The sequence below is a fragment of the Ahaetulla prasina genome, chromosome 1 (genome assembly GCF_028640845.1).
Source record: "Ahaetulla prasina isolate Xishuangbanna chromosome 1, ASM2864084v1, whole genome shotgun sequence".
Lineage (NCBI taxonomy): Eukaryota > Metazoa > Chordata > Lepidosauria > Squamata > Colubridae > Ahaetulla > Ahaetulla prasina.
Genome location: NC_080539.1, coordinates 235,816,053 through 235,842,353, shown reverse-complemented (window position 1 = coordinate 235,842,353; position 26,301 = coordinate 235,816,053). Strand labels below are relative to the sequence as shown.

The 26,301-nt window shown below is 36.3% G+C and overlaps 1 protein-coding gene across 1 annotated transcript in view; it reads right to left on the bottom strand.

The window, feature by feature from the left end:
• LOC131203454 (low-density lipoprotein receptor-related protein 1B-like) overlaps nucleotides 1–23,782 on the bottom strand; it is a 298,673-nt gene extending 274,891 nt beyond the window's left edge. The window contains exons 1-2 of the mRNA XM_058193741.1: nucleotides 23,704–23,782; nucleotides 19,023–19,160 (exon numbers count right to left, since the gene is read on the bottom strand). Coding sequence (XP_058049724.1) covers nucleotides 19,023–19,160; nucleotides 23,704–23,782 — 217 coding nt within the window. The remainder of the gene's footprint in view (nucleotides 1–19,022; nucleotides 19,161–23,703) is intronic.
• Between the last annotated feature and the right edge of the window lie 2,519 nt (nucleotides 23,783–26,301).

Genomic DNA, 26,301 nt, shown 5'->3' with positions numbered 1-26,301 from the left:
ACTTTCAAAAGAAAAGGAAGGGAAGAGAATTAGTGTACCAGCTGCTCAATGAAGATGACAAAATGTTAATAGGTAATAAAGAAACAACTCAGCTTCTCAGTTCCCATTTTAGTCATCCAACTGTGATGAGCAAAGAGAACGGGAAGGATTGAAGTCTGAGACTGATAGAAACATACTTGGAGAATACTAATTGCTTTTAATGAGTTTAATTTCCAGGATCAGGTAAATTTCATTGTGAAATACAGAAGCAATTTGTTGATTGCTTGGCCAAAACTTTCTAATATCATCTGAGAAAACTGGTGAAATGCTAGAAGATGGCAAATGTGCTATCTTCAGCAAGAAGGACCCAAAGAGATATAAATTAGTCGGTCTGACATTGATACTTGGGAATTAGGTAGAGAAGATGATTAAGAGATTGATCTGAAGGCACCCTGAAAATAATGAAGTAACTATCAAAAGTCAGCACAGATTTGTTAAGAACGACTCTTGTTCTTATTTCATTTTTTATTGAGCTTTCTTAATAGATTGTAGGGATGCTGAAGATAATCTATCTTCATTGCAGAAAAGATTTGACAAAATACCCCGTGACATTTTGATTAGCAAACTAATTAAGCATGGGCTACATGGCATGACAATTAACTAAATAGCTGGCTTGAAAATTGTAGTCAAGGAATGCTCATCAACAGCACTTCATCAAACTGGAGTGAGGTGGTGAGTGAAATGCCAAAATGTTCAGTCTTATGGAATCTGCTGTTCAACATTTTTATTAATCATTTGGATATATATACAAATGACAAGAACAATGATTGGATCAGCGAAGGCCACAAAATGGGGGTGGATAGCTAATGTTCTAGAACCCTCAAATAAAATGATCTTCAAGAGCTAAAAAATATGCTGAAAGTAAAAGAAAGAAAGGTACTACAGACAAATCTAGCATTTAAACCTTATTCTCAAAGTTGTTCACGTTTGATCTCAAGTATGATTTTCAGTTCTGGGTACCACACTTCAGGGAATTACAGAAGTATAGAATTACAGAATTGGAAGGGAATTTTGAGGTCTTCTAGTCTATCCCCTTGCTCAAGCAGGAGACCCTATAGCATTCTGGATAAATAAGTATCCAATCTCTTCTTAAAAGCCTCCAATGATGGAGCACCTACAATTTCTGGAGGTAAGCCATTCCACTAATTAATTGTTCTCACTATTAGGAAATTTCTCCTTACTTCTAGGTTGGATCTTTCTTTGATAAGCTTCCATCCGCTGCTTCTTGTCCTGCCTTCAGTAGCTTTGAACAATAGGTTGACCCCCTCTTCTTTGTGTAAGCCCCTCAAATATTTGAAAACTGCTATCATGTCATCCCTAATCCTTCTCTTCATTAAACTAGACATACCCAACTCCAACACACTAGAACAGATTCAGAGAAGGGTAATGACTATGATCAGGGATGAGATTGGGTACTGTTGCTAATGTTTAACCTTGAAAAGGGAAGGGCGAGGGGAGCTCTGATAGCAAGTTTAAATATTTATTTATTTAACTAATTTGCCACTCACCTTACTATCCAAAGCCATCCCAATACCTGAAAACTTGTAACTCAGAAGAATGTCTGCCTGCTTTATGTTGTTCTAAGGGCCCCAAATAACGGATTTAAGATACAGGCAGGCAGATTCAGATGGAATGTAAAGAAACAAAAACAACAATTATTACTAGTAAGACCAGTTCAATAATGAAAACAACCAGCCAAAGTGATACTGGGATTTCTTTCAATTGATGTAGTCCAGTGAAGACTACACCCCACCCCCCATTACTAGTGTTGTAGTTGAAGGACACATATTGATAAATTATATTTATTGCAACAACTGGGAAAACTATTAAAGAAGAAATACACCTCCACATGTAAAATGCAACAGAATGAGACCTCAATTTTTTCAACAGCAGGAGTCATTGCTACATATGCAACATCATCTTAAAGGACCAGACTGTTTGTTGATGATTTGAAAATGTAGCACTTAAAAAATAAAGTTTCACACAAATATCAACCTGAATGAGCATGCATTTTTTTAAAAAATTTTTTAAAAAATGCTACCACTGCGACAAATTAAAAGCTAAACTGGAAAATGTACTCTTACTATCATAATTAGCCTAGCTGAATAAAACTATTTTTTAAAATAATAATAATAAATTATTAAATTTGTAAAGTAATCAACATTTAAAATCTTAACAACAGTTTATGTTCTTTGTTCTATGCAGTGATTTGCTTAGTGGTGTTTTGTTCTTTTTGTCAATCAAAATACTCTCAGCTTTATTATGATCAAGCTGCTCATTAAAAAGACTGAATGGTGATTCAAGTCATATGTTAATTCTATTGCTGTCTCTCTGAGAAAGAATTAAAAATGGGAAATAGAGTAGATAGTAATTTAATGTTTCTTTTCTAGATGACTGTCTTCTGTAGAATACATCCCTATTAATGAACAATGGCATCATCTTAGCTAACTTTTAGCTAATGGAAGATCATCTGATATAATGTAATATAACATACAACAACTACAGATCAGGTTGTAACCCAAATTCAGATTAAGGGGATAGCCAAAGCTGAATTCCTCACTTAGTTATGAAAAATCCCAAAGGATTATATAATACATACTGTCCCTTTGAAGGCAGAGTTATTTTTCATGAATTGTAAGCAAGAAGGTCCTATATAGATTGGAATTTTAATACAAGAAGAAAGAATTAAAAAGTTTGCAGAGAATTAATAATTTTAATTGTGCTACAAATCCAATATGAATCTCAGCCTCCCAAGTCTACAACCTGCATTGCCAAATATTGTTCCGAAAAAGCGTTGGGTTTTTTTTGTGTTGTTTTTTTTTTGTCAATACAGTTCACACCCTTGAAGAATGTAGCCTGGGTTGTGAGTGGAATGGAAGAGAGGAATTAAAAGATAATATATCCGTACACTGTGTTTTGATCCAACTCTGGATATGGTGAATGTGAAAATCCCTGCACATCAGAACAGTTCTATATGAACAAAACCCTGCAACAAATCTGACCCGGAGTTTGAAGTTATGAGTTGACTATTGGTAGAGCACTAAACTGCAGGCTTTGCTCTGGAAACTTAAAACAAAGTTGTTAGATTTGTAACTTGCCTAGAAGTATGATATGTTTGAATTTCACTGTCATCCTGTAGACTTCAAATGCCTGTACGGCAGATGCTTTCACTACTTCTTCAAAGTGATCATGCTCCCAGAGTGGAATGCCACTACTTTAACATAATGCAGTTAGACAGTAGCCTTTTAAAGTCCCTGCCAATAAAATGATCATATGGCAGTAATCACTGCTTTCTTGTGACTGACATTTCCTCTCCAAAGTTTACTTTATGACTAAGGGGAAAAAGAAGTGCCACTTTGCCACGGTTGAAAGATGGATGGAAAAGAAGTAACTCATAAACTACGGCAAATTGTCTATGGCTCTTTATCAGCCTAAGTGGACAAAGCATTTCACTTGACAAGAAGCAACCACAGGCCAATACCTCATTCTCATGGAAGAAGTTGTCATGTGAACCGTAAAAGGTGAACATTAATTCTTGTTAACATGAATTGATCAAACAATGAAAGGTAGCAAATGCTACTCATCCTTTGAGTGGATTTGTTGCTAAGCTGCCCATATATCTTACAGAAAGCTCAATTGAGCTCTGTTATGCTTATTTTGGAGTCAATCTAAAGATACATGTTGTGCTATTATTTTTTTATGGCTTCTCTTGTAAAATGTACAATAATTTCCTTTTCTTTAACATCATTAAGCTGTATTTGTTGAACCAGATAAGCAACATTATGTTTACATATAACCTTTTACTTAGGATAGGGCTATTAAGTTGCTTTTCTTTTAGGACTGAGCAGCTTCTCATTCCAAGCAACAGACCAGGCTCCAACTGTGATACCAGCTCATCCTTTCTTGCTTGTTTCTTTCTCCTTTCCAAGATCTGAAATCATAAGCTCACAAAGTCCCAGAAGCCACAGAAGCAGGGGGGAAGAAGGACTCTGAATATCTCCCTCAGACATGAGCTAGTCAAAATATAATTTCTGTTTTTTATTTTCAGTGATAAGAATTTTTTTTTAAAAAAATCCATAGAATAGTATGGAAAGATCAGTATGAGTTTATTGATTTATAAAATTTATTGGCTGCCTATCTTACCATAAAGTAACTCTGGGTGGCTAACAGTAAAAAAGATACACTGTATTGTTCTGACCTAGGCTTCCTGAGATAGTAAAAAGCACACAATTAGTCCCAAAAAAACCCTTTTTATTTATTTATTTATTATTGTTCATTCACAGCCCATAATGAGTCACAAAGAGTTGGTAAAGAATCTGAAAGAAGTTTGCCACAGTCCTTCGGGATAAGGCTGATAAGCACCCATCTTTATCTCTCTTGACATGCTGCCAAAGACCTAATTGGCAATTAGTTTTGCAAGGCCACACAGAGCACAGTCAAAACGGAGCTTCAGAATTTAAACCGACCAGCATGAACAAAGTTGCTTCCTGCAAAGGCTCACGTGCCTTTGCTCCTCCTTTATGTCTTATGGGAGGGGACAATTATCTCCAAGCCCTACTCCCAAGTTGTCCCTTTTGTTTTAACTGTTCTTGCCTTCTGGCAGATCCACACACGTACGCACTGGGAATAGGCTTCCCCTGTTCCTCTGCCCCGCTAATGTCCGACTCTGGAGGCTCCGGAGGCACCACATAACTCCCAGATGGTCCTGGCTCCCTCTCTGCCTCAGATGAGAGCCTTCCTTTGAGCCTTCCCCAGACTCCAGGACTGGCCCATGTTCCTCCCCAATCTTCTCACTGTCTGACTCTGCTGTCAGCTCCGCAGGCTGCTGGTGGACCACAACATGTATACACATTAAAACCTAAATAAATTAAAAGCAAACATTAAAAACTGAGGAAACGTGGGGAGGGTGGGGGGAAGAGTAGGGGAGATGGATCTGTTGTTACTTGATCAATTACCTCCATTGTGCTGTTGTCCCACTGGGATCTTCAAAGTAACTGGCAGAGCCAGGTCTTTAGGACCTTATGAAAGGATAGGAGTTCTTCTTCATAGCTTCATTCCTCAACTCTTTGGGTGGGCAGACAATACATTAGCATAAGCCACATCCAAATAGCCAAGTTGCAATCTAGTTCAGTAACAAGCCTGAGAAACAACGTTGTTCTCATGACTGGATATTGATCGAAACCCATGGATTGGCAAATTCCCTGAATGTATTTTCACCTTCCTCAGCATTGGGGAAGATACCACTGATTTCACCCGGAAGCCTTCTCCTTTTTCTGTGACTATCAGTAGGGCTAACAAAGGAAAGAAACCTTGTGAAATTCACCTCAGAAACCTTACAGTTCCCACCTGAATAGTGCTCAAAGCAGGGATGCTGCTGAGTCTCACAGCACCCAGAAGTAACCTGTGGATAGGGAAAATGGCACTCTACTAAAGTAACAAAAGGAATAGAAACTATGACCATCTAAAATCCCTTCTCAGCAGAAGAAGTTATTAATGCATTCATAGGGAGCAGACCTAGCAACATACAGCTGACAAAACCCAACTTTTCCAGTTTAGATCAACTTTCTAGAGTAGAACTCTCTCCAATCTTAGTTTACAAACACACACACACACACACACACACACACACACACACACACACACACACACACACACCTCTGTCTTCCTATCCCCATGGCACAGGTTCCTTTTCCTAATATTGCTACCTATTACCTTTCCTGATAGCTAATTCTTTCATATTAAAATCAGACAAGAGTCTAGTGCTTTGGCATCAGAATTATTCAGAGATCTGGGTATATAGAGCAGGAGTGTGATAAGAATAGTGTAAGAGAATGATCTGAAAATTTTTCCAGTGCTAAAAAAAATCACCAGTGGCATTTTGAAAACTTTTCTTCTCACAGTTGTGGCATTTACAACACATTTCCTCTGGGTAAGAACATCCTCAATTTTTCTTGAATCAAAGATGATTGGCAGCAGCTTTCTTCTGGCACAAGTAATAATATAACTCCCCCCACCCAGATTTGCAAATCCTAAAGAATAGAATAACAGAGTTATTCTATTCCAAGGAAGGAACCTTGGAAGTCTTCTAGTCCAACCCCCTGCTTAAGCAGAAAACCCTACACCATTTAAAAACTTCCAGTGTTGGAACATTCACAACTTCTGGAAGCAAGTTGTTCCATTGGTTAATTGTTCTGTCAGGAAATTTCTTCTTAGTTCTAAGTTGCTTCTCTCCTTGATTAGTTTCAACCCATTGCTTCTTGTTCTACCCTCAGGTGCTTTGGAGAATAGTCGGACTCCCTCTTCTTTGTGGCAGCCCCTGAGATATTGGAACACTGCTATCATGTCTCCCCTAGTCTTTCTTTTCATTAAACTAGACATACCCAGAAGAAATCACATTACATTTTCCTATGTTACTTCAGGTGATTTAGAGAAAGCAAATATCACTCCATCTCCAAATGGGATATGAAATAAAACAACCAAACAACATTATGGCTGTTATATTACAAGTATATTGAAACAAAAACCGTTTACAGAGAATCCATACATTAGAGTTGACATTTTCAAGGATGCTTAATTTATCAGTAAGCCTTCATTTAAATGGCTGAGAAATGTTCAACATTTAGCAGCATCCCAGAAAAAAATAAATTTGAATCCTTTTATCTATGCTGCAGAAAACAAGTGGGGAATTGAATGAACTTCAGTTTGTCTTAATTCTTTTTTGCAACTCTAAAAACAAAATGTGTCGGAACAATTTATAATTATCATCAAAAACATGACAAGAAAATTAGAGGTGTTGTGGAAGAGCTTTTAAAAATTATTAAAAGTACAAGGTTTTAATTTTTTAAAAAAATTTAGAAACAACTGAAGTTATAAAAAATTCCAGTTACTATTGCTGGGTTTGTTTTCAATAAGCATGCACAAACAAAGGGGGAAAATATTTCATAGGCGCATGTACAATAATTTTGAAAAGTTTTATGAAAATGGATGAATTTTATATTGGAAATTTCTCCTTTAACATGATAAAAGCTTCTCTTTTGAGAAAACATAAGGCACCCACATATTATCATTGCTGGTCTTTTGCAAGTTTGAAGTATTATACAAATTGCTCATGACTTGCATGGAAGAGTTTATGACTCCTTCAACATCACCTGCTATTATACTTAATTTTGTACTAAATATGAATTAACAGGTTGTGTACAGTTCCAGTAGGATACATCATTGGATGCAGCACTGATCCATTAAGTATAAAATGGAGGCATATAAAATGTAGCATGTAGGCATATAATAAAGCATGAATGCTTTATTAATTTTTGCCTCTGTAGTGTAAAAAATCCACTGGATAGATTGGTGTAGATTTGTCACTTTCCCCCTTCTTCTTGACAGCCAAATATCCAAAAAAAACCTGAATTGTGGCTCATTTCCATAATGTTTTTACCTTTATTTTCAACAACAGTGAACCTGCCATAGTTTCCTTATGAATTTCTATTTTTTTAATATAAATTCCAAAAGTAAATAAAATATCCTGTGCAGGCATACTCAAGCTTTGGAAAATTCCTCTGACATATTGTGTTATACAGTGTTAGTGGTGAATGTGGTAGAATCCTGATATTGTTCACACTTCACGTAAAATACACTTCTCCAGTAACAAAAATAGGTGCGTCATATAAAGTCTCAGATGTTACATGCAGTATAATAATTTTCATACTCTAACATTAATTATAACATTGATTTCTCTTGTCTGCTTATTTTTATCCAAGGAACTGAGTGTAATAGATGTCTAAGGAAAAAAAAATGGTAGCGAATAAACCTGAATGAAAATATAGTTTCAAGCAAGGATAGTCCCTAGATTTTTGAATAAAAAATCCTACCTTCATTTTTGGTGATTGAACAGACTAAATGCCCACTTCTGAGCCATTTAAGCTCAGATATTATAACAGAATATATAATTCTATAACATTTTGCTTATTCCCCAAGAGAATGGTACTTTATCTGGAGTCAACCAGGTTTGTTCATGTTTTTATACACATTTGAATGGGGGCACATTGTTACGAGGTTCTCTGAAGGGGATCAATAAGCATTATTTAAATAAAACACCTATGCAATAATGCTAATTGGTTTAATGTCATTGATTTCTCTCTTTATTTTTATTATTTTATTATTTTATTATTATTATATTTATTATTTTTATTAATATTTATTTTTATTATTTTATTATTTTATTTTTATTATATTTATTATATTATATTTTATTTTATTTTATTATTGAGCACTTCTATAACTGTCTGGTTTGCACCTCTATAACTGTCTGGTTTGGTTCTGCAACCCAACAAGAAAGACACAGACTTCAGAGGATAATTAGAACTGCAGAAAAAATAATTGCTAGCAACCTGCCTTCCATTGAGGACCTGTATACTGCACGAATCAAGAAGAGGGCCGTGAAAATATTTACAGATCCCTCACATCCAGGACATAAACTGTTTCAACTCCTACCCTCAAAACGACACTATAGAGCACTGCACACCAGAACAACTAGACAAAAGAACAGTTTTTTCCCGAAGGCCATCACTCTGTTAAACAAATAATTCCCTCCACACTGTCAAACTATTTACTAAATCTGGACTACTATTAATCTTCTCATCGTTTTCATCACCAATCTCTTTCCACTTATGACTGTATGACTGTAACTTTGTTGCTGGCAATCCTTATGATTTATATTGATATATTGACCATCAATTGTGTTGTAAATGTTGTATCTTGATGAACGTATCTTTTCTTTTATGTACACTAAGAGCATATGCACCAAGACAAATTCCTTGTGTGTCCAATCACACTTGGCCAATAAAAATTCTATTCTATTCTATTCTATTCAAAGTTGGGAAATATATATGTTTATGGACAATATATAGAATGGAGAAAGCAGCTGAACAGTGAGTGCATTGTACAGTGACTGTTTGCATTTACGATGATAATGAAAAAGTATCTTTGCAACTACAGGTAGTCCTCACAATTGCAAAGCCAAGCCGGGGAAAGATCGTAAAACAGATGCAGTTTAGACTTAGTAACCACATAGATTTAGTTGTTGGTGCTTTAGATGAAGTGCCAGTCCCAGTGGATTTTGCTACTGAATAAAATATTCTGGCAACCTATTTATTTCTTTGCTGGTTAATTAGCTTAAAAGTTTCTAAATTACCTTTCAGGACTTATGGTCCTCTAAATGTAAATAATGTATAAAGCAATTCCACAGATCCTTTTTGAATTAACAATAGAGTATGGAGACTGAAATGAAAGTGTTGTGAGAGATGATGAAAAACTGATAAAACAAATATATTTTCAGATGAAGCAGATAAATGTAGCAGCATCAGAGAAAAAAACCAGTGGAACTACAATATGTAACATCAGGTCCCTTTATTCTGAATAAGATTGTGAAACCTACTTGTAAGAAATCATATCAGCTTAATCAGAGTGGAGATGTTTTTAGCCAGTTGTGATGAACTAAAAAACAGTTCAAGGTTACAGCACAGTTAGAATGAATAGCAAAAAACCCAGACTCTAGGAAGCAATAGTCAATGCTTCAATACTACAAAGGATATACAGTTTCTATAACACTGTTGCTTCAGCATTGATTCAAAACAAACTGAGATCTTAAAACATTGAGCTTCCATGATGCTAAGCCTGGGGGGTTTACAATATATCTTCAAATTCTGGTTAAACTGGGGCTGGGTAGCTATAGATAAATTCTGGAATGTGCCACTTTCGAAAACTCCTTAACTTCTAAAATGTTAAACCTGGGACATTAACATCTTCCTTTTCCTGGCAAGTGCTTGCTTTTATCATGCCGTGTTTTTGTGTGTGTGTGTGTGTGTGTGTGTGTGTGTGTGTGTGTTGGAGGGGGTTGTAAAATGTTCCACCAATCATTACACTTCATTTTTTTCATTATTATTATTTTCCTATTCCTCATATATCTCATATATTTCAGCCTAAATTTTTCACTAAAGGTAAATGGTGTATTTTATTTAGACACAAGAGCATTTATCTCTATTACTGAGAAATCGGCTTCCTGCCAGGCAGCTAAGGAAAGCTATAGGCTTCTAGAATTTTACCTGTTGATTTAAAACAATTTCTCAAGCAATTTAGCATGTATAATATGTTTGCTTGTTTATTTATTCAATTTCTAAAGCCACTTATCTCAGTCAGTGACTCTGGATGGCTTATAATTAAAAAAATATATTGCAATTAAAACACTAAAACATATTAAAACAACAACAACAAAATAAAAACCTCCAGATTAAATATGCATAGTCGCCGAGAAACAGGTAGTCTTCAACTTGTGACCACAATTGAGCCCAAAATGTCTATTGCTAAGTGAGATATTTGTTAAGTGAATTTTGCCACATTTTATGACTTTTCTTGCCATGGTTGTTAAGTAATTCACTGCAGTGGTGAAGCTAGTAACCCGGTTGTTAAGTGAATCTGACTTCCCCATTGACTTTGCTTGTCAGAAGGTCGCAAAAGGGGATCCCATGGCCCTGGCACACTGCAACCATCATAAATATGAACCAGTTGCTAAGCATCCAAATTTTGATCACGTGACCATGGGGGTGCTGCAATGGTCTTAAGTGTGAAAAACGGTCGTAAGTCACTTTCTCAGTGCCCTTGTAACTTTGAATGGTCACTAAATGAACGGTTGTAAATCGAGGACTACCTGTTCATGGCTAGTTAGGAATACAGCCAGGAAACAGGGCACTTAACACATTCAGCACCTCAGGCTCAGGAACATAGGCAGGTTTTTAGGGTCTTCTAAAGGGAGGATTTTCCAAAGAGTGGGGCCACTATAGAAAAAGCCCATCTTCTCATCCCTGCCAGCCAAAGCTCATGTTGTATAGAAAAGATCTCAAAACTTAGAGATTTATGCAAAATCTAACCTAAACACAAGTATAAAAGCATGATCGATTTCCATGATGGCGAACCTATAATACGCATGCCGGACGTGGCATGCAGGGCCATCTGTCCAGGCACGCCAGCCATCACCCGTTGCTCTTCCGGGTTCCGGCACACACATGCACACCAGCCAGCTGGTCTTCGCACATGCATGTGCACCAGAAACCAGAAGAACAGGGGACCGGTGTGCATGTGCATGCCGAAAACTGGAAGCTAAGCTTCCCAGTGCGCGCATGTGTGTCAGGGAACTGCTCTTCCAGTTTCTGGCGCTCCCGCACGTGCACACGAGGGAGCTGCTCTCTGGTTTCCGGCACTCCCCTATGTGCGTGTGCTCCCGCTTTGGCACTCGGTGCTGAAAAGGTTTGCCAACACTGATCTATTTGCCTGTCCCAAGTTTAATTCCTTCCATTTGTGCACTCTGCGAACCCTCTGCCTAAAATTATTCTGAGGCACGAAGGCAGATGAACAGTTCCTTTTGTACCACTTAATTAATGCAACTCCCCCAAATAATCTACCTCTAGAAATCTATGATGAAAAATTATTTTCAACCTTGTCCCATTTTTTTTTTGTTTCTGCTAAAATTCTATAGGAGACTTCTAATGCTGCTTCTAATTTGATGAATTAATCTCCCTACTTGTCTGCATGAAAGCCACTTAAGCTTAACTTGGAGAACTATGTTTCAGGAACCAATTTCAGTGTTTAAATCCAACTCTCTCATAATTAATCACTCAAAATTTCCCCTGTGTATTTCCACCTTCCTATCTTTCTTTAATTGTTTCTCTTTTCTGTAAGTTTTACTTAATTTTTTCATCCAATTTTATCTTGCTAATCACTAACGTTACCAATTTTGTAGATTACCTTCACAGTCTATTTTGCCCTTGTGTTGCACTCAGACATAAGAATTAATAAGTTCCCTTTCTTTTTCTTTGTTTTGTATTATTTCACAGGGAAAAGATTGATATCTTCAGACATAATGAATTCTGCAAGTAATTTCAAAGAATTAGCCATGCTACATCACTTCAGACTGTGGCCACAAAGGTTTTATGCTCTGCAAACATCAAACATGAATATGCGAATCTGTGTGTGTTTGAAGAATGCCCCTGACAAAACCAATGTCTATTGTAATATGCAGAGGTTTAACTATAAAAGGGAGTTTTCACAGACTATTGTTGAACTTTGATTAGCATTCTTATGTTATTTAGGAAAACAACAGAGAGATGTTACATTTTTCATGACATTTGTATCTCACTTTTCGGCCAGAGAAGGATTTAATTAAAATTATCCCTGTGAAAATTATAAAATTAACCATACTGGAACGAAGGGAATAAGTGATAGACAGAATGTTCCCATCAGGAAAAGTTTGCTGCTTTATAAATGCTCACTTTTCATGTGGTAGTTTATGAGGGGAAAGAAAGGATATATTAATTAGGATACTATCCAATCTGCGTGCCCAGTTTAGAGCACACTTGAGAGACAGCATGCCTCTTCAGTATCTAAATTTCCCTTTCTGTGAAAGATAGAATATCAGGAAAAAATAATTTAACATGCATGTTTGACACCTAAGTTCCTTCTGTATAAAGAGCTTGTGGGAAGCATTTAGCTATGCAGTATTTCAAAGAGCTTAACTTACTGTGCACCTCCCAAATGTTTTTGGTGACTGATCATTATCCGCTTAACGTTGAGATGTGAAAAACATCACAGCAGCTGATTTTGATGATAAATGAAGGAAACACTGCCTCCTCCAAACTTTCTATCTGATTTGGCTTGAAATGTGAGGAGTTTCATGGGAGCTCAAATATGTTTTGGGAGTATTTTTTAAAATCACTTCATACATTTTTATTATATCATTATAAAAATGGAATCATAAAAATTACCTTAGTCTTCTCAGGTTCACTTGATATAGAATAATAAATACAATGTAATAGATGTAATATAATATTACTATTATTATATACTATTACTATACTATGTTTCACTATAGATTATATTATATTGGTGTGTTTTTTTAGAGCAGGGTGCATAGCACGCTGTATTCTAATTTTTCCATGCAACAACATTCCTGTCAAGGAAGTTGCACTAAGTAAGAATATCTGGATCAAGGTCACTCATTGAGCTTCTGGGCTGAGGGTGGATTTAAACCTGCATCTTTCTGGTCCTAATCCAGAGGTGGTATTCAGCAGGTTCTGACCAGTTCTGGAGAACCAGTAGCGGAAACTATGAGTAATTCGGAGAACCAGTAAACACCATCTCTGACTGGCCCTGCCCACTTCTATTGTCTGCCTCCCGAGTCTCAGCTGATTGGGAGGAAATGGGGATTTTGCAGTAACCTTCCCCTGGAAGTGGGGTGGGAATGGAGTTTTTACAGTATCCTTCCCCTGCCATGCCCACCAAGCCACACTCACCAAGTCATGCCATGCCATGCCCACCAAGCCACGCCCACAGAACCGGTAGTAATTTTTTTTTATCCCGCCACTGTCCTAATTGAACATCTTAATAACTTCACCACTCTAGCTGTAGTTAGTACCTGGCAGAATCTCTGCTGTTAATGAAGAACAATATTGTTTCTTCCAGCAATATTGTTCATTGCAACCATCAGAAAGATATCTCAACAATCCCTAGTCTCTACAGTATTTATAAACTTTCTTTAACCAATATGAAGAATATTCAACTTGGTTGATTGATAACAGAGAACTTTTTGGAATGCAGGCCAGACTTGTGATGAATTAAATTTTAAAAGGAGAGGGCACTAAAAGTTACAGTAATCTTAGAGACCCCCGTCCCAACTTCCTTTAAAATCTTTGAACCTTTTGAAGTTTTCTTTTCTCTCCACTGACACTTTAAAGAACAATAACCGACCAGATTTCTATCGGGCTCCCTTAGGACAAAGAGAGTTTCTTTTAATGTGCAGTTTGACAGATCTTTAAAAGTCATTGGGATTTTTGTTGTGTTTCTTTGTCTTAGACTTCTTTCAATATCCCAATATTTCTTTGTTTCACTGTTTGGTTTATAACAATTTCTTTCAAACCTTTAAAGTATGGTTTAGAACGAAGCAGTCAATAATAAATCTGAACAAACACCAAATTATTCCATAGATTTACTTCACCCACGATGGATCATTTGGAAGAGATATGGAGAAAAAAAATGGGAAAGAAAATGAAATTGAAGACAATGAACTAATTAACTCTGTAGTGTTTTCAGAAAAATGTTCTACCAAGTTCAGTGAAGTTAATCTCTCAGGAAAGTGTATTTAGGACTGTGACCTAAAAATCATACTTGGGATCCAAAGATAGTTTAAGTTTCTCAACCAATGGTGCTTCATACTGCATTGTCTGAATCTAAGGAGACTTTTAAATGCTCTTGATCTGGCATAGTTTTCTTCAAAGTGTTGAAGAAAAATCTTGTTGTCATTCCTAACAAAACTCCTTCTAGATTAGGGGTGTCAAACTCGATTTCATTGAGGGCTACATCAAGGTTGTATTTGACTTCGGGGAGGGCGGGGGGCTGGGGTGGGTGTGACCAGGATGGGCATGGCCAGCTCAATGCTACTCATGTTGGGGAGGCCTCTAGTGGCCTGAGTGCTCTTCCAGTGAAACTGAGCTCCCAAGCTCCATTTTTGGCTGTGATGGCCTCCTGCAACCCTCTGCCGGTGAAAATGGAGCTCAGGAGGGCTGCCTGTGGCCCTCCCGAACTCTGTGTTCACTGGCAGAGGCACCTGAAACCAGTCCTTTGCTGTTTCCAGGACAGCCCTGCAGGCCAGTTCTAAGCACTCTGCGGGCTGGATCTGGCCCCTGGGCCTTGAGTCTGACATCCCTGTTCTAGATGTTAACTTTTCCTTTTTGAAGTATTATTCATATATAAATGCACACAGAAAGAACTGAAATTCCATTTAATCACTGTCTTGAAACCTCATGTGGAATTAAGATGGATGAAGAAGTGTTGTTGCGCACATATAGATAACTGTATTTAAATGTTTTCTATCTGATAATGGGAAATAAGTATTTAGTTGAAATTGTTTTTCTACAATAGTTTTGCTGCCTTCAAGTATATAGGGGTGACTGTTATTACAATTACAATGACTGTTGCAGTATCATTTTATAGTTAAGTTAATCTTCAAATTATTGATTACTTGTTTAAAGCATTTCATGAACAAAGCTAAGGTTAAAATACTTGCCCAGGTGAGCATTCCTCTTATAGTGCAAGAGATGAATTTGTAATTGCAATTTGGCAAACGGAATTTAAAACTGTGAATAAATGCATGGTTGGCATTTGATTTTATATCTCTGTGCTTCTGTAAAATAGTTTTATACGACAGTGTGCATGTGTTTCTTTTTTATATATGCTCTTTCTAAATATTATCAGATTTTCTTCAATATCTTCTGAATTTTCCATTTTGAATATAAATTTCATTTTTTTTCTTTTTCTGCCTAATCTTAAATGTTTAGCTATTTCAGGCTAAATTACATAGAAAGTGTCAATTAAATAAGCTAATCAGTTATGTTTCACTATATTCGTCGTAGTTTCCTGTGCTTGGTGAATTCAAAGCAGTCATCAATGCTGATCCATTAACTTGAATATATTCAGTAAGAACTAGGAATAATGTTTTAATAATGATTAAACTGAAAAATAAAGAAATAACTCAGCTCATTATATCACTTGCTATTTAAACAAAAAAAATACTAATATGCAGTTCAATAATGAAAAGTAAATATGAGCAAATTACAAATATTTTATAGGCAATGTCCAACACATACAAATATACACATTAATATAACCAGGTACCAAGTCTTAAGACTGAAGATCTTTAATAAAATAAAATAACCATGTTTTTTTATTAAGATGAAAGAGATGGATGTCTTTGATTCATCAATAACATCATTTAAAAAAAAATCATTGAAAATAATGAAAATAGCAGTTTCATTATAATGTACCTTATTTCAAAAAAAGAAAGAGAAGAGAAGAGAAGAGAAGAGAAGAGAAGAGAAGAGAAGAGAAGAGAAGAGAAGAGAAGAGAAGAGAAAAGAGAGGAACAGGCAAGGAAAGGAAAGGAAAGGAAAGGAAAGGAAAGGAAAGGAAAGGAAAGGAAAGGAAAGGAAGGGAGGGAGGGAAAAGAAGGGAGGGAGGGAAGGAAAGAAGAATAAATACATCTAAGCACGAAAACAGAGTTTAGGAATATAAGAAGAGATCTTGCATAAAGTTGTATTAAACAAAACTTTCCTTTTAATTTTAATTTTTCCTTTTCCCCCCGTCCTCTTCTCCTTTCTAAATGATAATTTACATACACTTTATTTTCTATAACAACATTTATCTCCTTGACTTTAAGTTTAGCACAACAAATAAACATTATTATCTAATGTTATAATGAGGTTTTAGCTTTTTTTACCCTTTAGTATCTTTGCACCTACAAATGTTAATAAAAGAAACAGTTCCCTTTTACAGTAATAACAATAAACGCTGGTAAACTGGATGTTATAAAGGGTAAGAAAGTGGGCTTCTATTTCATGTGGCTTCCTGAGGAAAATGGATTCCCCCACCCTCCGTAAAATCACGGTGAGAAGGCAGTAATCCTGTTTCTGATGTTTTACACATTCTATAAAATGATTTTTAAAATAATTTCAGGATCTTATTCAGGGAAGATGGGCAATAGTTTACAGATTGAAATATTATATTGCTACCGCTACAAAACAGTACAGGGTATAGTTATTCTCATATCTAACATGTTTTATTTTTAAACTTGCAAGGCCGATAATACAATTCATTCTGTCACATCATATTAGGCTAACCTTCTAGGCATGGAAGGTCATCTGAAAAATATGACTTCAATACATTTTCCAACACAGAATATTTTATCATGATAGCCAGTTACAATTGCAATGACATCGCTTTTTTTTTTTTAAGGTACACATGTTGAGGTGAGAGATAGAGACTTGACAAATGAATTTGACACATGAATAAGAAACACAAAAATGGTAATTTAATACATACATTCTGAATAAAAGAATGAGCAGGAAGAAATACACTGATTAATATAGAAGGGAAGACACAGAAAATGGCAGAGCTGACTGCAGTACACATGAAAATGAGAGATGATAGGTAACTTGGAGAAGGACTTAAGTAGAACAGATGAAGTGATCGTAAGATGTAGAACATGATAACTTCAGAAGTCTCATAGCAAGATGGAGTCAATCCAGAGGGTATTGTTTATGGATTGAAGAAGGAAGCAATTACAGGAAAAACAATAACCCAAAATATTGTGATTGGATTGGCGTGGACAACTGCTAATTGAAGGTAAAAAATAAATAAAAATTCAGAGTTACTGGAATCAGAGAGCTATATTGATGTGTAATACTAGATGGGCAGGCCCAAAAATCAGGATAGATATGTGGTGATACTTCTAAAATGACTTCTTTATTGTTCCACATCTATAGACAGAATCTTGCCAAATTGAAGCACTCTACTGCTGCATCTACCATGTACTCTGAGAAGGGAGGGACTCTCTTTCACACAAAATAACTGTACTGAGCTGTCTCTTATTACTCTGTAATGCACGTCTCCTCCCTCCTGGGGATCCAGCCTACTACACTCCATCACATACACTCATATAGTGAAATTATTTATTTTATTTATTTATTGTTTATATTTATATACCGCCCTATCTCCCAAAGGACTCAGGGCGGTTTACAGGCATTTAAAAGCAAGAAATACAATAAATACAATTCTAAAAACAATTAAAAAACTTATTCAAAGCCTTAATTAAAAATATAAAAATTAAAACCCAAGATAAAACCCATAAACTAAAATCTAACTCAGTCCTGCGCAATTAAATAGATATGTTTTAAGCTCGCGGCGGAAGGTCCGAAGGTCCGGAAGCTGACGAAGTCCTGGGGGCAGTTCATTCCAGTGGGTGGGAGCCCCACAGAGAAGGCCCTTCCTGGGCGTCGCCAGACGACATTGCCTCGCTGACGGCACCCTGAGAGTCCCTCTCTGTGAGAGCGCACGGGTCGGTGAGAGGTATTCGGTAGCAGCAGGCGGTCCCGTGATAACCCGGCCCTATGCCATGGGCGCTTTAAAGGTGGTCACCAAAACCTTGAAGCGCACCGAAGGCCACAGGCAGCCAGTGCAGTCTGCGCAGGATAGGTGTTATACGGGAGCCACGAGGGGCTCCCTCTATCACCCGCGCAGCCGCATTCTGGACTAACTGCAGCCTCCGGATGCTCTTCAAGGGGAGCCCCATGTAGAGAGCATTGCAGTAATCCAGGCGAGACGTCACGAGTGCGTGGGTGACTGTGCACAGGGCATCCCGGTCCAGAAAGGGGCACAACTGGCGCACCAGGCGAACCTGGTAAAACGCTCTCCTGGAGACGGCCGTCAAATGATCTTCCAAAGACAGCCGTTCATCCAGGAGGACGCCTAAGTTGCGCACCCCCTCCATCGGGGCCAATGACTCGCCACCGATGGTCAGCCGCGGATTTAGCTGACTGTACCGGGATGCCGCATCCACAGCCACTCTGTCTTGGAGGATTGAGCTTGAGCCTGTTTCTCCCCATCCAGACCCGTACAGCCTCCAGACACCGGGACAGCACTTGATAGCTTCGTTGGGGTGGTCCGCGTGAAAGGTACAGCTGGGTGTCATCCGCATACAGCTGATACCTCACGCGAAACCACTGATGATCTCACCCAGCGGCTTCATGTAGATGTTAAACAGAAGGCGAGAGGATCGACCCTGCGGCACCCCACAAGTGAGGCGCCTCGGGGTCGACCTCTGCCCCCCTGTCAACACCGACTGCGACCGGTCGGAGAGATAGGAGGAGAACCACCGATAAACGGTGCCTCCCACTCCCAATCCCTCCAGCCGGCGCAGCAGGATACCATGGTCGATGGTATCGAAATTATGAAATGTGATATGACAAGGATGGCAGTTTATAAGTGGTACAAAGAAAAGTAGGCAAAGGAGAGTTTCTAGCTTGGTGTAGACTCATATACGTATATAAGACATTCTTTTGAAAAATATCCAGGCATTTTCTTTGCATATCCCCAAAGTCACTTACCTCGACAGTGCACTCCTTCATCATATTCATCAGGACAATCATAAACGCCATTGCAGAGTTGAGACATGTGAATACATCTGTTTGAGCCAATACATTTGATGTGATTCAGGGGACACTTGAATTCTATTTTTTCAGGACCTAAAAATAATAGAAAATGGTAATTAATAAGCAGTTTAATTCTGTTCAGATACATAAGGATTACTAATGTAAAGAAAATACTGTACAATCATGTATTTGCATAATGTTTCCACTTTTATGCTAGCTACAAGCTTTTTTATGCATTAGTCTGCTGTGCAGCTTTTCTATGCATTACTAGCAGAATTATAGTTTCTTAATAAGGATTAACATAATTAAAGGAAAATCAACTGCTTAAAGAGGATTATTTTAAAACTACCCAATTTATCACTTTTGTGGCAGACTTACTTTTCCCTAAAGTTTAAAGAAGCTGAAATATATATCTGGCAAAATTAAGAACAGTGATTAAATTGTGGCAAACTTTATTTAATTATTATTTTTCAATATAATTACAACAAGAGCTTGGGACTCTAATATTAGCCAATATTAGTGTGAGTCAACAATTCAGAGAAGAGAAAAAAAAACCATCTCAACAAACAGACATTATTACACACAAACACCACACACAAACAGACATAGCCGCTGACATTTTAAAAATATTTAAAGGTCATTATTTAAGATCTTTATAAAAATATTGCTTTAATTCTATTTTTCCCAGACAATGGTTGAGATCTAGAATGGGTCTGAATGAGTTTTGGGTATCCATACAATGAAATGTGTATTGTTTTGTTTTTTTAGACAAATCCTGGCAAGCAGCATAAATTATTATTATGAAGATTTTTTTTCTAGACCACTTCTCATGCTCTCGGTTCAAGTGTAAAATGTGTGCAGAAAACTACATTAATGTTTATATCTATCTATATCTATAATATCTATATCATCTATATCTGTTTATAAACATTAATCTGTTATAGAAGAAAAATTAATTGCAGATAAAATGACCACTAACTGTTTGAATTACTGTAACTCATAAATCACCTTCTATGTCTGCAAGCCATTTGATATTTATTGTAGGATATAATATTATCAACTGGCATCATAGAGCAAATTAAAAATATTTACAGGGGATATTCTGGGTTATGCAGAATAACTCTTCTCCGAAGGAGAAGAGAAGATACTATTAGGTGGACTAATGTTTGGGAAATGTGCCTCTCCAGAGATTGCCCACATGCCCCAGATTCTTCTTGCAAGGAGAACACAGGATTAGGGTTGATTTGTGAATCTGAAAGATGCAGGAACAATGACAGGTTCCAGTTGCAGTGGAGCATGTAAGGACATTGAGTTTGCTAAACCTTATTTTCTATAGCACTTTTCAATTAAAACTATTCTAATGCTAATATAGATCTTTTGAACAGCAAGTCAGAAAGAAAGGTTTAAATTTGAAATCTTATGACTTCTGGTAAAGTGTTTTTTTTAATTAAAGAAATCAAATAATACCTTTGTAGGAATGTAGACTTTTTAGAGTGTAAGTGAGGACACAATTGGTTAATTTTGAAAAACGAAGAAATAAAAGAAATTTGAAACAGGCCATGTGATGATAGAAAACAGAGCTCTACAGGAGACCAAAGTCATAAAGACTAGACAGGGTGGAAAAAAAATCTTTTTGTTCTTGATGTAATGATATTACTAGAAAAACAATGAAATGACAGCAAAATCTTGCTTTGAAGTTGACACTTACAAGATGACAGAAAAGGTATTACATTTGAAAGATTTCAAAGGATCAAGGAACAGCTATAACAATAGCAACAGTATCTGCTTATGTGAACATATTGCTTAAAAAAGATTTCAATGAAGAAAAAAAAGTTGAGTTTGAAAATAAGTTGGAAGAATCTATAAGGATGACTGAATGGACTAGTAAACAAAATTAAAGTCAAGGTGGATGTCTTGCAAAACAAAATAGAGGTTTCGGAAAATAAGAGAGATACAAAATAGAGATGAAATACAGATATTAAGTCAAGAGATGAAAAGCAATGAAGTAGGTTGTTGAAACTTTCAAAAATTTTCTACAATAGAAAGAAGAATATATGGATGGCAACCACATCCTACAATAGCACCTTAAAGTCAAATTAAGGATTAAGAATGTCAGATAACTGCACAAAAGAAAATAACATCAAATGATCTTGTTTGATCTTAGTGTTTCCAGATTCAGCAATATAGTTTATATAATGCAGTGTCTTCTTCTGGCTAACCTTTTCTTTCTAAAACCCTCGTCTCTCTTTCCCAAACAGCAGGTTGGCAGCAGAGGAAGAGTTAGCTCCCAACAGATGTCCAAACCAACAAGGCTGGATCAACTTTTACACACACACACACACACACACACACACACACACACACACACACACACCAGAGGGAGGGAGGGAGGGAGGGAGGGAGGGAGGGAGGGAGAAGCAGGCTTCAGTAACACTGCTGTGACTATCAGCTTCACACTGCTAGTCCCAGTCAAGAGTTATATATAGAAACCAACCTGCTAACCCCTGCATGACATATCCACCTCAGTTATGCTTCAGGATAGATCACAGCATGAGTAAAGCTCTTAGAGCTACTTGCGCTTTTGAAGAAAACTAACCCATCACAAGATACCTGACACAATATCGAAAAGCAACCAGAATCCAAACAAAAACACCCGTGGTCTCTCTCTGCAATGTTACATAATGATGTTTGATTAATGACTATAATTAAGGCAAAGTAGCACCATACTTAAGCTAGAAAGATTAATTCACACAAATACCATTAAACCCATGTTTTATACGTATAGGCTGAAATGAACATATTATATTCCCGAAGAATACAGTATTTGGGCAATAAATTTAAACCCATAAGGAAGGAATGAAAGGAGATTTTTTGAAATGGATAGAAAACATAATTTCCATGCACTTTACAGAGCAAAGACGTTTTAATTTATTATCATTAAGCCTTTCACTAAAATGTAAATATCAATTTCTAAATCTCCATTACTGAACACATTCAAACTGCCATTGCTTTCTTATTTTTCTCTTTACAGAAATATATATGAATATGTTAAACAGCTAAAAGACAGTAGACATAAAAATATCTGAATGAGTGGTTGGCCAAAGATTATCTGTGGTAGCTAGAATGTTCATCTCAGTCAAGAAATTTCATTTTTCATTCATCTGATCCAGGCATTCAATTCGTAGAGATTTAATAAAATATAGAGTTGTTTAATGCTCTTTCATTAAATTTTCTTAGCTATTTAGTGGCACATCTTTGTGACAATTGTCTATTTGCTATTTCATTGGTCCTTAAACAAATCAAAATTATTATTTATTTATCTTATGGCAAATAAATCAAGAGAAGACTGCTTATGCCATATAGTTTTCTGGAACATCTTTCCATAAGCAAAACATGACACATCTTCAAACCTCAGCAGTTATGTCAACTATTATATTCAAATCTCAACACCTTTCAGTGATTGTATCAAAAGTCAGGTTGTATCAAAAGTCAGTCTCTAGAGTCAAATCACAATATTTTTATTAATATTTTTACAGGGAAAAAAGTTACTGTATTGAATGTTGAAAGGTCTACATCAAACGTGTAAAAAAGAAAACGACAACCAATCTGAATTCTTAATGCAATTTATATGATGAATTTTCTATGGGGCCTGACTTTTGGTGCAACTACATATTGCATTTGGCCATTCACAAACTTACAATAAAACATTCTTATTGTAAACAAATAGTAACTCTATAGAGATCAAGCAAAACTGAGGTGACCATTTCCTTAGAATATTAAACTTGTAAAATTAAAGTTTCTGTTGAAAAAAATTCTTATTTAACAATAAGAGAGAAAAAAAATAAAACAAAACGGAGATTGTTTACAATGCGCTATTCCAGTCACTGCCTTCATAAGCCACAACTTCCTATAAACTTTTTCTTTGGTTTTGTTTCATATATTGCTGTTTATAATATTATTCTTGTTTAACTAGCTTCTGATAATTTCAGTACTGTAATTACAATAATAAGTCACAAATCCTTTGAATAAAATGATTCTCTACTGTGTGGTGTTGCAACTGATTATTTTTATCAATGACACAGGCTATAAATAAAAGTGGATAATGATGTGGGCTTTAACGGTAACAAATAACAATGTTACAGTTGAGTCAAAGAGTAGCTCTATTGTCTGCAAAGTTAAAAACATGCCTTCAGTTCAATCATTAGGTTTGCATGTTATTCCATTATCTGCGTGAAGATAAATCTCAAGGTAAAAAAAACATTTATTTTCAACAAGACAAAGAAACAGCTTCATATATACATTTTCAGAAGGAAGAAACCTCTTGGCTCAGGGTGGGCTTTTTTGTTCGGCTGCATTTCAGTACAACTAGAAGTTTCCAAAGTCCAATCAAAAGAGTGCCATTGAGTCAGGCCTCTTGCTTTTAAGTGCTGGAGTGTAATTAGGGGCTTTAGAGTTTTGCTTAAGTGACTAATTCAAATTATCTTGAGAAGAGTGCTTATGTTGGTATCAGCACCTGAATGGTTAGAAAACAGCTAAGCCTACATTATACAGTATGGACTCAATGAGATCTGAGTGAAGGATACGTAATCTCTTACTTCTTCCATTGTATCTGCAGTGCTATTCATAGCTTAATTACCAAGATTGCATTCCCTTTCAAAGTCCTTGTCTTGTAAAGTGATTGGACATATTAATCTGTTGCATTTTTCCCCACTCATTGTCTAAAAATAAACTTGTAGAAGTTCAGTATACATAACACACATATGCACAGCCCTGAAATTAAGGCCTATGTTTGAGAAATCTCTAACAGAAGGGGACAGTGAAAGGCTCCCACTATCCCATAAAACAAGGAAAAATCAAACAAGGAAAAATGGGTGTTAAAATGGCAAAAAATGTTCAATAAAAGTAACTATGCTTGACATAGTGTAAGCCGCCCTGAGTCTTCGGAGAAGGGCGGGATATAAATGCAAATTAAAAAAAAGGCAAGGTAATATAAATTGAGACACAAAAAAAGCACCCCTAAATTTAGTCTGCGATATGGAGCTATGCTGGTGGAGATCGCAGAGAACGGGATCTAGGAAAACTGGTGAACAGACCACTGAAAACGTTGGCTACTGTGAAAATCGCAACTTTTATATTTAGGTCATTCAGAAAGAAATTGAAAATTAATGGTTAATATCAGATGCCTTTAAATAATATCTGATAGAATCATACCTGTATCACTGTTTATACTTCAGAAATAATGTTGCAGATTGTGTGGATTACTTTAATCATGAAAGAGTTTTCCACCATTTAATTGAACAAAATGGCAACTAAGATGTAACCTGGAAGGTCTCTTTGGAGTCAAACCAGCTCTTCCTTCTGCAGTGGAAATGGCAGGCCTGAGTGATTCTAGATTGCTTGATCCCAGAAGTATGTAACTTCAAGTTAGATAGGATTTCAATTAATAATTACCAGTTTAAGTACTATTTGTTTTTGATTTTTTTCTCTTCTAAGTATCACTAGGCCTACTCATTTTTTAACATTAGTAATACATTTGGTTGGCATTTTCATTCAGCTATACACCATAACTTCAAGATCCCTGGCAATGCCATACATACCTTCAGTTGTAAAAACTTGAGTTTTTACTTAAATATGCATGAATTCATACCCTGAATTGCCTTTGTCATTTCATGGGCCATTCACTCAGTATGTAGAGATTATTTAGAAATGCTGTTTGATATTTTGACTCCTAAGGTTTTGTATGACCAAAAGATTAGTTTTTTCACCGCTTACTGCTCACTCCTTCTTTTTCTCTGTCTCATAAATGTCATAATTGCAAAGCAACTAGCAATAATATATGCAATATAAACAAAATGATAAAACAATTAAAGCAGTGGTGAACCTAGTATATTTGAAACCAAGAGGGAATAATTTTTAACAGTCTCCTTGTTTATTGTCAGAGCCAACCACTTTGTTGAAGTGGTTAAGATAAGAGGCTGGAAACCAGGAGACTATGAAAAGGGACTCTAATGAAAGACAAATGTTCAAATATATAATTTACAAAATGCATTTGTGTCAAAATTCTAGAGATCATGGTGTGTTCCATCATATTTTCTCACTAGTGACATGTCTTTACTTTTTGTTATCTTTTTTCTGACTAATAGGCTTAATTCTTTTATACAGATTTGATGATGGTGATGATGATGAAGATGATAATGCCGTCTGCTATGACTATAAACAGCTAAAGTGAAGATTGCTTAGAACAGGGGAGTCAAACTCATGTCATCACAGTGGCATCACGTGATGTATCGGGACTTTCCCCCCCTTTGCTAAACCGGGCATGGGCGTGGCCAGCACATGATGCATCCGGCCTGTGGGCCGGGAGTTTGATAGCCCTGGCTTAGAAGATCAATATTAGAAAATCTTCAAAAAAAATTCTTTGAAAATCTATTTTGAACAACTGAATTACTTTTTTTTTAATGTCCCTCAAACTATGAGAGAACCAAATACTTCCAATTCATTTCCAAAATTATCTGCCACAAAGCAAAAATTTGCAATACGCCACTCTTATTATTCCATATTAAACTACAAAATGGCTCATTGGCATGAATGAAGCTTAGCTAATAATAAGCAATATCAAACTATCACTTCATTAGTAAAAAAAAGCTGCTTGGCATTTGGAAAGGTAAAAATAAGAAATCACAAGAGGATGCATTTTGCCTTACTGAGTAAATTCAGGGCTTTTTAAAATCCTGAATGCATTTTATGCATTATTTTAGGAATATTAGTTGCAAAATTAGAACGCACCACTGAACTTTGGCTGCAAAATACTTTCAAATATTAAATAATAATAATAACAACAACAACAACAACAACAACAACAATAACAACAAGAGTTGGAACGGACCTTGGAGGTCTTCTAGTCCAACCCCCTGCATTAACTCAAATTAACTCAAAGATATTCCACACATTTTTAAATGCATATGTTTTTCACCGCCCCTTTTCCAAAACATGACTTTGCATAACCTGAAGCTTATATACTGTATTTCAATGGGGTAAAACCTTAACAGTCTCCCATTTAGAGATTACAGATAACACCGATCAATTTTTCATCCAGTGAGCACCTTGAAATAATGAAGTATATTGCATCCAAAATACTCCAGGTGTTACTTTATGTTAGTTCTATCAGTTTCTACTGTTTGCATCATGACCTTAGGACATGTTACATCCTTGCAAATCATAATGTCACGATGCA